The 14488-nt window shown below is 37.2% G+C and overlaps 1 protein-coding gene across 1 annotated transcript in view; it reads right to left on the reverse strand.

Annotated features, from left to right (window-relative positions):
- Positions 1-14488, reverse strand: part of MYO3A (myosin IIIA) — a 112033-nt gene that overhangs the window by 78326 nt on the left and 19219 nt on the right. Inside the window, exons 4-5 of the mRNA XM_030970758.1 lie at positions 2942-3046; positions 2069-2168 (exon numbers count right to left, since the gene is read on the reverse strand). Coding sequence (XP_030826618.1) covers positions 2069-2168; positions 2942-3046 — 205 coding nt within the window. The remainder of the gene's footprint in view (positions 1-2068; positions 2169-2941; positions 3047-14488) is intronic.

Here is a 14488-nt window from a genome sequence, read left to right on the forward strand (position 1 = left end):
AGCTGTGTGCATGCTAGAAAGGGTGATGGGATTATTTGGGTTAGAATTTTTGTGCTTGTTTGCCCCATGTAATAATTGGTTCAGCCTAAATCAAAAAATTTTGCTTCCTCTGAGTATTTACTGGGTGAAAAAGACACTATACCTCCATGTCTATCTTACTCTGTAGCCTGTCAATTTTATAGGCTTGTATAATAAAAGATGACTGAGTTTAAGTCCCAGATCCAAGAAATGTTTATGTACAACAGTCTGTAGCAATGCCAACATGAGAGATTGTTATCAACTCACATTCCTGGCTAAAAAGTGATCTTGGAATCTGATTAATGTGGTATTAAATCCCCTTACGTAGAAGACACAAACCCCACAAATCCCAGCTGAATACCTTAAGCGGCAGCTTGTATGGTGAATGGTGCATCTTCCATGATGATTTTATGAAGACTATAAATTTATTCCATCTGAAACCACTCATTATTGGCTTCAGATTGTTTTTTTCCTGGGGAGGTGGGGGAAAGCCAAGGAAAATATCAACCTACTCCAAAGTTAAAGTGCCATTTGTATATTCCTTTGAGAGAACGGACTGCAGCTATTGCAGGCCCCTTTTGAGCCCACATAAATGTGTGTGTAGGTATATTTGTTTCTTGTGCATGTTCTAATCTGTATTTTGGCATCACAATTCAATTTTCCCACAAGAACTGAAGATTATTTTTCAATTACAGCCTTATCAAGAGATTCCAGTACCTGGGGAATAAAAAATTCAGGTCCTCATCCCTACAGCTTGTAAGCTTTGATATCTGCATAAGTGATTTAATTTTCAGAAGCATTGATCCTCTAATTGCCTCCAGCACCTTAAAAATTTTTTCCACAACAAATTAAAAACCTGTGTGCAAAAATACTGATTTTTGCCTCACAATAAACTTCCAGACTACCAGAAAATACTAGTAAGTATATTGCAGATGATTTAGGAAATACAAAGATTTTTCAATGGAAGATTTTATCTGAGGAATATAAAAGAAATACATTATATTTTAAAATGATTACTAACCCTAACAGTTTTGGGAATTTATGTGTGAAGTCATGAGCGTTCCATAAATACAACCTACTGGCCAGAAGATACTATACTAAAGAGAGTTAAAATCCCATGATTAGTTTAAACAATTGTTATACATCAATTAAATCAGAATCATTAACAAAATAGGAAGAAAAAGGAAAAACAAACATTTTCCATCTGCTGAATTAAATATATTTACAATTATCTGCCGTGCTGTGAAATAGTGACCAATAAATTTACTTTTAACATGAAAGGGCAGTGTTCTACCTGAATATAACAGTTCATAACAACAAGCACTGCAAATTTTTATCCCACTCATATGAAACAAGAGTCAAACCTAACCTTTTAGGCAAATGTTTGTGGTATGGCTGATAAATAAAAGGTTGCATCCACTTATCCATGTCTCTCCTCTTCCCTTTTGGTGGTGGCACCAAAGATGGGAGCATTCGGGAATCCTTTTAGGCCTAACAGACTTCAACTGACCCTTTTAATGCCAATTCTCAGATTTAAATTTGCCAAAATCTGTCTTCCCAGACTTTAGAAAGTGGGGTTTACCTATATAATATTTCCTCCTCTACTGCCTTCAAATATCTCTTGTTTTGTTTTAAATCAAATAAAGGAAGTATACGCGTCTGAGGTGGAGCTTTCCCATTCTTCACAATATATATTAAGTTTTAAATGCTCTCATATAAAACATGAAGCTTTTTACTATCAGCTCCTAATTTCACTGAACCAGTGTATGGTTCCTGGAGGAACTGAACACCAACCTTATTTTGAATCCTATATTCTTGCTTTGCCATTTCACTTACTCTGTGCCTCAAAGCATTTGGCACTTACCACCACCTGCTTTTTAGCCTTGCTATTGAAACAGCATGACCAAAATTATTAAAATTTCTATCAAGTTTAAAAACAAGTAACATTGGTTATCCAAGTGATTTTTAACAACAAATTAACACAGTATTTTCTGTTTTATTTACTCTATTTTCCATACTTCAGGTGTAAAACATTGTAAACATAACATACCAAAATCCACAAGCTTGACTCCTCCTTCAGTGGTCAAAAGGATATTATTTCCCTTAATATCACGGTGAATAGTTTTGTTTTCATGCAAATGCTGAAGTCCCTGGAAGGCGAGATGTAAACATGAACTTTTAACAACAGCTCTGTCCTCCATATTACATTTGCAGAAACAACAAGGTAGTGGAAAAGTATGAAAAATACTTGAAACTTTTTTTTTTAATCCAAAACCACAGGGACGCCATTCATACTGCAAAACCACTTGCCACATGACAAGGAAAAAATATTCTTTCATTGCCCCACTTTATGACAAATAGAAATTTTACAATGGAAGCAGAAAAATATCACTATAAACCTACATATAATACCTTTAAACCATAAACTCAAAGAAAACTACTAAGACCTAAATTCCACTGGAGAAAGTAAAATTTCAGTTATAAGAAAATGATAAATAAAGACAGTTGACCCTAATGAGCAGAACCAAATTCTTGTAGCAGGGTTTGAATTTGCTAGATACATGGATTATTTTACTTTAAAAATAGTTTGGATCCAGACATAGGAGGCTGAACAGTATTTTGATGGTATTTCTGCTATTTCTTAAAAGAAAAGCAATTTTGATGCTGAACTGTATTTGCTAAGAAAATTGATCAATGGTCAGAAATCAATTTTCATTCTCTTACTAGTGAAATGAACAGTTGAACTGTTATTTACCTTGTTTGCTTAAAAAGCACCATCCTAATTACACATTGCCTTGATTTCATGAAATGCTACTATAATACAATATAGTGAGCTGTGTTAGTGGGGACATGATCTTCATTCATTTAAAGAAAAAAGTATGAGCTGAATATTGACTGTCATTTCATTGAAAGCTTATCTTACCATCAGAGCTTCACGTAAAATGTAAGCAATTATAAGTTCATTCATCCTTTCGCCTCTCTTCAGAAATCCCTTCACAAGATCCGTCACAGATCCACCATTGCACAGCTACAAAACATAAGGGAAATACGAAAAGGAATTAAGGAGTGTTGGAGTAGCCATCTGGTTTTCAATTTCAGTATTTTTTCTAATATCTGTAGCCAAATGAGATTCTATTAAACTGACAAACCATAAATTTGTCCTTAAGTCTACTATTTATACAAACAACATACACACCAATTTTTGCCAATTATTTTTCACTACTTTCTGCATTTAATTCTTCTTGTCCAAACGCAAGTATAGTAGTGTATCTCTTTGTTTTCCTATATCCATGATTGCTTTTCACTGAAACAGAAGTAGATTACAATGCAATAAATTAGCTGTGAAGGCATGTTTTGTGGGGCATACTAATTGCTTCTTATATTCATCATGTGGAACTCACTACCAGTGCAGATTATTGCAACATCAATTCTCAGGTACAAAAGCTATGTACAGAAAAAATGGATTTAAGTCATCAGTAGAGAGGCAGCAGAAGAATTTCCCCAGTGTGAAACCTATCAAGGGTAAAGCTGCCTTTTTTGCCAAGCCCCACTTAATTCCTAGGATAGGGAGATGTGATACAAAAGGCATGGGCATTGTGGAATATGACGAAAGCACTGTGGAAAGGTCTCCCAGTGAAACAAGGTGCACTGTGGGTGTAGGATTAATTATAGCACTTGTTGCATCAGCCCTGTCAGCTTCTTGTTCCAGATGTAGAGCCACAGTCTGCTCCAGACAATCCTCTCCCAGTCTCCAGAGGAGAGAGCCCAGCCAGACTCCTGCAAACCCCTGTCCTGTCCCATTTATGTGGGGTGAAGAGACCTGGCCTCGCTGTCTCGAAATGATAGTGAGCACACATTACCAGCAGATTAGTTTAGACTGCAGTACTTCATATGTTCATTTTTATAATTTACAATTTTTGTGCTGGAATAAGCAACAATGTAACTTTAGTGGGTACTTACTACTGTAGGAGTTACACTTCTGCAAAGATGAAATAGGCACTTAAGCCCTTAAACTATCCATAATGCACCTGACAATACTCATTGATTGAAGAGCCATTTGCATCTGTAAAGGAGTAGCTGCTTCCAATAAAACAGTAAAATAAACTTTTATTCTTACACAGTATTATCATCTAGTAGCTTTTCACATGAAACTAAATTTTCATGTAAGCTATTTGAACAATGCAGCACAAAACAGTAATTCCTTTGCACTACATTTGAAGTATATTCAAATCAAGAGCGTAATTTACCAGTAAAACCTTTCAACTACGGGATTCTAGACATCAGATTCTTTTGTATATGTGTATTTTTCATGTGTTCTTCTTTACCCCTACATTTTTTCTGTGCTGCAATTAAAAAAAATATTTGCACCTTACAGCAAGAAGCATTTTTTAACCCTTTCTACCCAAACATAACAATAATTCTCTGACTACCTTTGAAACCCATAGGCTGCTCTGAACTTGCACCACAGGAATGCCTACAGAAATGCCATTCAATACATAACTCTTGTTGCAAGATGTGTCCCCCATCAGTGCAGCAAAGGCTCTGGTCTGACAGGGGCTGAGCTCTATGGCAACAGTCCTGGAACTCACTTAGCCTTACCCTTACCTAAGTGGGACAATATGCATGCTTAAAGAGGGAAGAACTCCTATGCTTAAATGATGGGATTAAATGCTTTGCTGGATAAGGATCAGATTCCCAAGTAGGATTTCATTTATGGTCATTAGCCATTGCTGGTCTGCCTTCTACGCTGACTTTTTCAAGTTCGTTATTTTTTCACAATGACATTTTTTTTCAGGGTTTCTATAATTTTAACTTTGGCACATCACCGACATATTTAATCAAATCAAAAGGATTATGAAAATTCTGGTTAATTTAAAGCTATTGAATTCAGAGCACTGAAACTATCTGACAAGTAACAAACCAATTGTGAAATACATTACACATATGATATTCTTCAAACTATTTTTCTTCATTATCTCATATTATATTTTGCCTCTAACAGATGGATCTTTTTTTCTTTACAGAGCTGTATACCCATTCAATGTAAAGAAAACCAATGCAGAAAGGAATATATTCAACTCGTAGGCAGAAGAAGGGAGAAACTACACTTCAGAAATCACCCTCTTTAATATTTAGGCAGTACAGACAATACTCAACTTATTTGCCTGGGTCAATATTAATTTTCTCTTTCTTTAACATGTTGCTTAACTAATTTTTCTACTACTTTCATAAGATATAAATCCTCACTATGAGATAAATACCTGCATTGCAAGATAAAATTTACTGAAAATATCAGGTAAGATACTAAAACTGTGATTATTTTAGACAAAACAAAAACTGAACCTGGGTATATAAAAGGTCAGCTAAACTGGTCTTGAAATAAAGAACCCAGAAGTCAGCCCTACCACCATGGAAACCCTCCACTAACTCCCAAGGCAGGATGACTGCTTAGACAGAGTTCAGCTGAGGATGTTATAGAGCTGTACTTCCACTTACATCAGACAATAAATATTTTTCTGAGACCATCAGCATAGAAGGAAGAGGGGAAAAAAGGCTGGGTATTAGAATGCAAGCAGCTATAAGGAGGAAAAGGGATTACTGGAATACAACCACAATTAGAAAAGGAGATTATGGCAGACACTGCATGTGTGTGCTCTAGACTGTGTGGGCAGGAGGGGGAATGATGACGACAATGATGACACAGGTTAGTATTAACTTTGTTCTATTTTTATCATAATGGGTAAAATCTTGTATCTGCCCTAATTTCCTATCTCTACTGTGCATTTTTTGGAGTTGAAGCTGCCACATGTCCCAAAAACCAGCACATAACTAAAGGTGAAATGGTGGTTCTTTCTCCTGACTCAGGCTATCAAGCTGCATGTGTACTCAGTCCAGAGGTATCATACACACCTCAAAAAGTTCCTCTTCTAATGAGTCTGGCGTTTCCATCTCAAAACAAGAAGCTACAGAAAGTTACAATATTCCTGCCCAATATGGTGCTGGAACATGCTCGCTTGGGAATTTGAGTAGAAAGGAAATAAATTATTCTTGGGGATATTGATCAAGATCTAGTGCATAGAAACTTACAGGAGTTAAAAACCCTAAATTATTTTTAAAAATCATAACCTTGATTTATACAATCCTTTAATGAGAGATTATGGGATAAATGTTATTTAGCAGTACTGCCAGACAGAAAGTTTCCTGGGGTATTGTTAAATATTGCAGCTTATAATTATGATATCTGCTGCTTCTTAGTAGCATGCTGTCCACAGTAAAAACACTGTTAAGCCTCTTAGCAAAGCTGCTCAGTTCAAGTTAAGTCAACTGAAATGCTTGGATGACAAGAAATCATGAAGGCAACAGAGATAATTTTTTAAAACGATCTTTCCAGTTTTCAGTGAAGCATCTAGAGAAGGGAGGTGCTGGTAGCTATGATTTTGTTGGAAACATTGTGAACTTACATGACCAAACAGCTGATCAGTCTGCGTCATTTGCTCTACAGCATTTGGTAAAATCTCCTCAGAACAACTTGATGCCAAGCACTAAGCAAAGAACAACAAAAGCACAGAGAACTTGGGACAGCCACACAGCAGGAGCTATGTGCCTGTCTGAGCCCTGCCCCAGGGCTGCTCCTCCCCTGAAGGTCAAAGCAACTCTCCAAATCAAATGACCTTTCACCTGTCACGAGACATGACCTCTTCTGGGAGGAGAGGATCATAACTCTATTTTTCTGTCCCTCACTAGAAACCCCCATACATTCACACACATTCTCTTGCATACACAGAAACATTTCTTGTGGTTTATATCAGATGGAAGCCCCCATTTAGCTTTGAATATACTCAGCTTAAAGGGACAGACTCTTGGAATATCCAGCCTGTGAGACACAGGAAGGGAAGATATTCATGACTGTCCCACAGGGAAGTAACTTAGAAATGCCAGAACTTTGCACATGAGCAATTTTCATCAAATTAATATTAGTCACTTATTCTATTGTCCCCTGGTGATTTAGAGGTATTTTCCTTACCAGCAGGTTTTCAGTGCCTGCATCAACAGAATGTAAATATTATGTGCAAAAACAAGCAACTAAAAGGAGGGTAAATTGAAGGTTTCAGGCTACCTAAGATGAGGTGGAGAAGACAGAATCTTCCTAGTGTCACATAGCAAAGGATGAGAGGCAAAAACCCCCCACTGCAAGACAGGAGATTCCTACTGGACATAAATGAAAAATTTTCCCACTCAGTTAAGCACTGGAAGAGATTACACACAGAGTCTGTGTTATGTCCATCCTTGGAGATATTCAAACTTGAATTGAAAAGACAAACTTGTAACATTTCAGTTAATAGTCTTTGAGCAAGGGGTTGGACCAAATAACTTCCAAAGGTCCCCTCCATGCTGTACTTTTATATGGTTCAGAATATATGAATTTTACAATATTCAGCTCCTTTTTTTCAGAAAGCAGAAAGAGTGGGAAAGAACAAAGGAAATCTTGCATACCTAAACCAGTGGAAAGAAAAATTTAATAGAAAGCTTGCTTCATCCAAAAATCTGTCTTAAAGAGCTGTAACTCAATGGCCATGCATAGCTGTACCAAAAGAGGTGCTTAGGAATGTTCTACAGTGGTAGAAAAGGGCTCCTCCCTTATGATTTTCTGGCACTCAAAAAGGCAAAGACTCATAGTGGGATGACATGCAGCTCTCCACCCACCCATCTGCCACAACCATGTGCCACTGTAATCGAGCTATTAGTATGCTAAGCTATCTTCAGCAAAAAAAATATATAGAAAAGTATGATCCTAAACCCATGAAATGTCACTTAAAATTGCCATCGCATCACAGTCATGCAGATGTTCTTTTTAGGTCTTAGTCACTCTTCACCTGACCCAGTTACACATTTCTCCTCTTCAGCTCCTCTCAATTCCGATGCCCACTCAAGATTCAGTATTAGCTCCCCTTTTAAGAAACCATCAGCTGCACTTTTGCTGGGGCCATTAGAGCCTTTAATCATCCAACTGCTCCTGACTTATGCATCTGTACTAAGCTGTCAGGTACTGTTTGCTTGCATCCTGCAGTTGTCAAGGTGCTTTCATCTTACTTCAGTAGCTTGGATGCAAACAATGGGACAACTACAATTACTTCCTTCCCTATCTTTACAGGCTGCTCAGACATAAATGACTGGGCAGCACATCACACAATGCACAATTTATGTCACGAATGAATTACAGTTATGAAAGAAGTCCAATCTTGCTTTAATGTTATCACATATAGGAATGCTAAAAGCATCATAGGCACTAATCTCTATTTTTTTCCCTGTTCTTAGAAAAGATCAATAATCTGACCTGCTCTCCTAAGCAGCACTGCCAGTCTCTGAGCTGACTGCACCTTTTTTCAAGACTGACTGCTGTAAGAACAGAAGATTCTTAGAAGAACAAGAAGATTCTTAGTTGTTGCTGGTTTGTAACCATAAAATTACAGAAGCAGAGGAGTAAAAGGCATCTCAAGAAATCACTTAGTCCACTGCATATGCACTGTATAGAGACCTGGTACTTTCAGATATGGCAGATATGTGTCTAACTTGCTCCTAAAAATCTCCCATTGAGGAAGAGTCCAGTCTTTCTAAGTAGCCTGTTTGTGTGTTTCTCTAGCCTGATAGAGCATTGTTCCTGCTATCCAACCTGAATCCTTTTTGCTTCCAACAAAACTGTGTTACTTCTGCTTTTGCGTTCAGCAGTATCTGATAATAAATTATCATTATTTTCTATTTCCATCTCTGTCAGACTACTGTCATGATACACCATTTTTTCACTTTTTTATGCTGTACAGTGTTGATCGTTGTAACCTTTTGAAATTCTCCACATTTTCTCAACTTGGATTGTCTTCAATTTGCCACTGATGTTTGTCTCACATTTTGCCCAAACTGCATACAGAATTCCTTGGAAGTCTTGTCTTAGCTGAGAAAGGATAAGCAGACCATAATAATCTCCACTTTACAGATAAACCCTTTCTGCAGAATCACAGCCTGGTCAGGTATGCCCCATTTCTACTTCCTATGGATAGCAGTATTTTGCATGAATCTCTCTTCTGTGATTCAAAAAAATTTCTCTGCTATTCACAACTGTGAATCTGATGCTATTCCCCAATGTGTCTATAATTAAACTAGGTATCTACTTCAGCTTTTTATGTGGACTTTTTTTCATCACTCAAATTATTACTGAACAGAAACAGACCAAAAGCAGATGCCCACTTGAGATTCTCCCAGCCTAAAAGTGAACTAAATACAGTTTTGTGAAAAAGAGGTAATTTGTTTTATTGTTTTTGTGAAATTTCTGTATTTCCACATTTTCCTCACAAGCATGTCACATAGGACCACATAAAATCCTCACAAAAGACACATTATCAGGTTAAAAGATTACATTGTACTAAAATCATTTGTTCTGGTCCAGTCCAAGCTGACCACTTATGTTACTGGGTTCTGCAGGTTCTCCAGTGGTTTCTATTAATTTGTTCTGGAACCATTGTGGGTATCAAAGTTAAGAAGATTGATCTGTATTTCCCCAGGACATTATTTTTCCTTGCTTTGTAAAGACAAATGCTGTGTTCCTGTATCTCATTTCTCTAGTAACCTTGTCTTTACCAGTCTCCACGTTAGACCCTCTGAACTTGTCTTTAAATGCTTTATAGAGCATTTTTGTTTCTCCTATTTGAAGGCATTCTGAAATTGCATTCTTACTGGTCTCTTACTGTGCTTCTATTTTTCTCTGCACCAGCTAATTTGTTATTGTGTTTTTAATGTGTGTAAAGAACTGATACTACCCTGGTATTTTCCTGTATTTTTACATTATTTTTCATAAGTACAGGTACCCACAAGCTCCCGAAGCCAGCTAAAGCATACACTCTCCAAGCCCATTATCTTTGCCCTGCTGCCATTTTACCATCCTTTCTTTTCCTAGGTGAGTGAAAGCAACTATTTTGGGGCCTTTTTCACTCAAATTTCCTTCCACCTCTTTTCAAAAGAGATCTTCTCTATGAGAACAGAACAGAACAGAATCTACCTCATACAGCCATTTCCAGAGTCACTTTGCCTTCTCTCTCCAAACAAGAGCTCTATGGGCTGTCCATTTCACAGTTCAGCTGGGACCAGTAACTCTTACTCTCTGCCTACAGTGTGACACATTTTCATAATTATTTACTGCCAAAGAGCACATTCCACAGACAGCACTTTACACCTACTACCCACACCTGAAGGTTCTTGTGAAAACTTACAGGAAACTAAATCATTTTCTTCAATGGGCTGAGTGGTTCAGGACACAGCTCCTGTCTGTGCAGCACAGTTCTAATTTCATCTCCAATGGAAGAAAGATGTGCACTGTAGTTCCTATTTCTTCTAACAACTGGACAAGACACCCCATAACCAAAAGAAACCATAGCAATGGTTTCTCTATGCTTTTAGACAAAGTTGATTGCTTTCAATTTAGCATGAACAAATTGTATTACCGAAACAGGCGTCTTTCCTGAATTATTTTGCTCCAGTGATCAAAAACCATGGGGTATTTATGATTTTGCTGTCTTATATCATCTAGCACCTCCAGGGCTGTGTTAGTCACAGCCTCACGGGTGTTTATTTGTTGCTTCTGACTTCTTTCCTTTCAGTTTGGTTTTTAACTTCTCATTTTCTTTGCCATGCACATGCACTGACAAGACAGCCAGCCAGAGGAAAAGTTTGTCTGTTTCATCTTATGCAATGCTAACCTTCACAAATTCATATTTCTCTGTAAGATCATAGATATCTTCACATCATGGCCAAAATGGAAAAGCTGCAACTATGCAATTATTGCCTAAATTTCTTCTTTCAAACTCAGCATAATTGAATGAAGCCAAACAAACTTTACATAAACAAGAAAAAGAAAATCCTAATCCCCAAAAGAAGGATTTTTCTGTTCTAAAATATTTGTAATATTGTGAAAAAAGAGCAAGAAGGTGACAGGGCTATTACAAAGGTTTAATGGACAGAGCCTCACTCAATTCCCCTTCTAGCTCATCCCAACACAAACTTTACATTACACCATCCCATACTTCACAATTTTTATGTTACATTTACATCCCCATCAAGTTGCTAATGAAGAAATCAATGTATCACCTGTCCACATCTTCTCAAAAGATTATACAGCTGAAGTGGTACAAGCAATTTTCTGTAAAGCAACTGGGAGTGAAATATATTTAAAACAGAAATTCTGAATGAGCTTCAACTATAGCTTCATGGCCTGGCAACACCATAGCACAGCTGTAATTTTTTAATAATCAAACAAATGGAAGGGTCATTTTGCAAAATAAGAGATAACCTAACTACAAAACTGAGAGGCATTGGTCAGTAAAAAGCCAGGACTTTCTGAGCAAATACAAGAGGCATCTTATGAAGAAAGAAGATTTTGATAAAGCAAACTTAGTGCAATTCATCATTTTATCATACACAAGAGCAGTGGTAAAAATAACATTTAGAGTGCAAAACCATTCCCTTGGCTGGGGAGGAAAAACAGGGACTAACTTTGGGATCCATAATGACAGAAGTATTTCTACTGACTGCTGCAAACCTTAGCTGAGGCTCTAGAACACACACAGAAGCCCCTAAGCAAATAGGGCAGCCTGTGGTAACAGCAGGCACTTCACAGCTTTTATTTCCTGCTCGGAGCTGTGTTACTTTTGTTCACTCTTCAGCAGTTAAGAAACATTTCAAAGCACCTTCCTCTTCCATAGCATCATTTCTATATTATTCAGGGTTCAGACAGTAGTGCCAAGTACTGCCATGTCCACACTACTCATAATCCATTTTGTGTGTGTTTCTAAACAAAGACAGTAATTTAGCCTAATTCACTGTAATTTAAATTACTGCAATAGAAATCTTCCCTATTGAGTTTGAAATCATGGCTGGGGAAGCACAGATCCAAACAATGGGGCTTGTCTAAAGGCTGCTTTTACAAAAGGAGTGAAGCTGAAACCCACTCATCCCTAAGGCAATTTGTCTCCTCATAGGAGTGTGTGGGACACAAAAGGAGCTAGAGGACTCTGTCACAGGACCCTACTAAGCAAGCACATTTAGAAGGACTTTCTTAAAGGTAATTTTTATAAGAACAAAATGATGCTAAACTCAAAACCCATATTTTGCTTCTCCTTTTTTTCTTATTTAAATGAACTGCTGGAATTATCAACTCAGAGAGAGACTAAATTGGACAGAATTGAAATTAAAGTGTTTTGTAAGCCAATCTCTCCCTGCTCACTGTGTATGTGTAAGGCAGTTCCCTGCTTCCAGACTTTGATTTCAGCAAAGTCAGCAACAACAAATGCTGGCATTATTTCTGGAGCCCAGGAGACCTTTCATCTCCACTGACACCTATCTTGTTTCTGAACTTCCCAGTTCCTTGTTCCTTGCTATAGTACTTTTCTCCTTTAGTCAGCAGCTTTCATCCACCTCTGGCTGACAAAGAAAGAGGAGGAGACCCCTCTCCCTACCACTGAAGTGTCTTCGGTCACTCCCTTTATAAAGAGACCCAGCATGTAAACTGAGCGCAAAAGCAGCAAAATTGTTCTATCACACTTGAATTTAAGCACCTAACCATCAGGTGTCAGGGAGCAAACCCTCAAAGAAGGAACAAACAACTCTTAGTCCAAGCATTCTTTCAATGAATTATGCTATTCCCCATTACAGGTAAAGGAAGTCTGGTTATCTTGAATCTAATCAAAAACTACACAAATGTGGGTTTTGGTGTTTTGTTTCATTTGGTCTTTAAATTACTTTACGTCTTTGGTAAAAATTGTGTTCAAAAATAAAATCACAGAAAGCAAAGTGATGTTAAATATTAGAATGTGAGAGGCATATTATTCCTATGCTACTGAATTAAATAGTGGTATTGTAAAACTATTTTCTGGACTTCTGCTTTACTGCATGGTGGCAAAAATTGTTAGAGGTTACTGAGAACCAGGTTTTTGCATGTGAGTATTCTCCAGCAAGGTGGGCCATAACCAGTCATTTAGAAGATGCAAACTGTGCAAAGCACAATGTATTATGAAATATTATTTATGCAGAGAAATTATGAGTATTTAGTAAAAGTTTGAAGCATTAAATGATAGTTGTAGCCATACATCTTTGGTCTTGAAAAAAATAGGATATGATTCAAGAATGAAAAATTGCTATAATTGGGAAGCAAAGAGGGACACATTAGAAATGGAGAAATCAAGCCCAATTCAGGCATGTAATGGATCAAAACATTCAGTGTTGGTCTTAATAGAGCAATTATAACCAAAGACATTTCTGAAAAATGACCTGTGTTAAGAAATATGAAAAAGCAATTTTCAATTGTTTAATTTTTCTGCTATATATGCCATTTGAAAATAGCTAATAATATTTAGGCAAATGACAGCTTCCTGCCCTTTATTCAGCCTTTTATGAAATCTAAATGGACTTAATATTTTCCACTATACTAATTGCCTGAAACATTACTATTTTATAGCAAATATCACATTCCAGAAACAGCTGTATATCTGTTTTCTTATTATAATTCTTATTATATATTCCATTAAACAGCACAACTTCCATTCAAAGCTTTTTTGAACTCCATAACTTTATTCCTATAGATGGAAACACATCTGCATATAGTAATTCCTACATCTAACAAAAGCATACTGTAAACATGCCAAAGGAAAATCCTAAATAAATTATTAAATTGTCCATACCACAGGGTTCTCTATTTCATGCAAAAGAGAAGTAACTGATACAGTGATGTCTCCAGTTCATCTCAGGTAGGCTCATCTTTTTAGAAGCTAAAGAGACACTGTTGGGTGTTGCTCCAGGGCAAATTCCTGTGGGGCTGACTCCAGCCACTGCTCATTTCTCAGAGAGGCCTCACCAAAAGAATCAGGTGACTGAATTTGGATTTTCCCACTCTTACTAAATTGTCACAGCAATTAAAACAACAGTCTATATTTCTACCCCTTCCTTATAGAATCATAGAATATTCTGATTTGGAAGGGACCCACAAGACCAGCTCCTGGCCCAGCACAGGATAACCCCAAGACTCACACCATGTGAATGAATGCTTCCTGATTCATTATAATTGTATGATTTTTTAAAGAAAAAATCTTCAGTCAAATGGAATTCAACAATTGAAGTCCCAACACCTTCAATGGCATGAATTTGTTCGCTCAACTTTGGCATGATCAGCAACTTCCCAGGTTCTGTGCTTTCCTTGCAGGCTGCAGAACCCAAGGATGAAAATATTTTTAACCAAATATCTTCGCACATCTAGAACAATAATTAGTTGCTTTACAACACTGACAGCCACTCCTCTCTTCCTCTTCCCTGCACAGAGAGGCGCCATGAAGAGTGACAACTCCATTAGCTGAGAAAGGAAAAAGATCAAGCTAATGGAGAGAAAATGCCTTACTGCTGGCCCTACACATCAGGACTCTTACCCAGCACTGGA

This window comes from Camarhynchus parvulus, chromosome 2 (genome assembly GCF_901933205.1).
Source record: "Camarhynchus parvulus chromosome 2, STF_HiC, whole genome shotgun sequence".
NCBI lineage: Eukaryota > Metazoa > Chordata > Aves > Passeriformes > Thraupidae > Camarhynchus > Camarhynchus parvulus.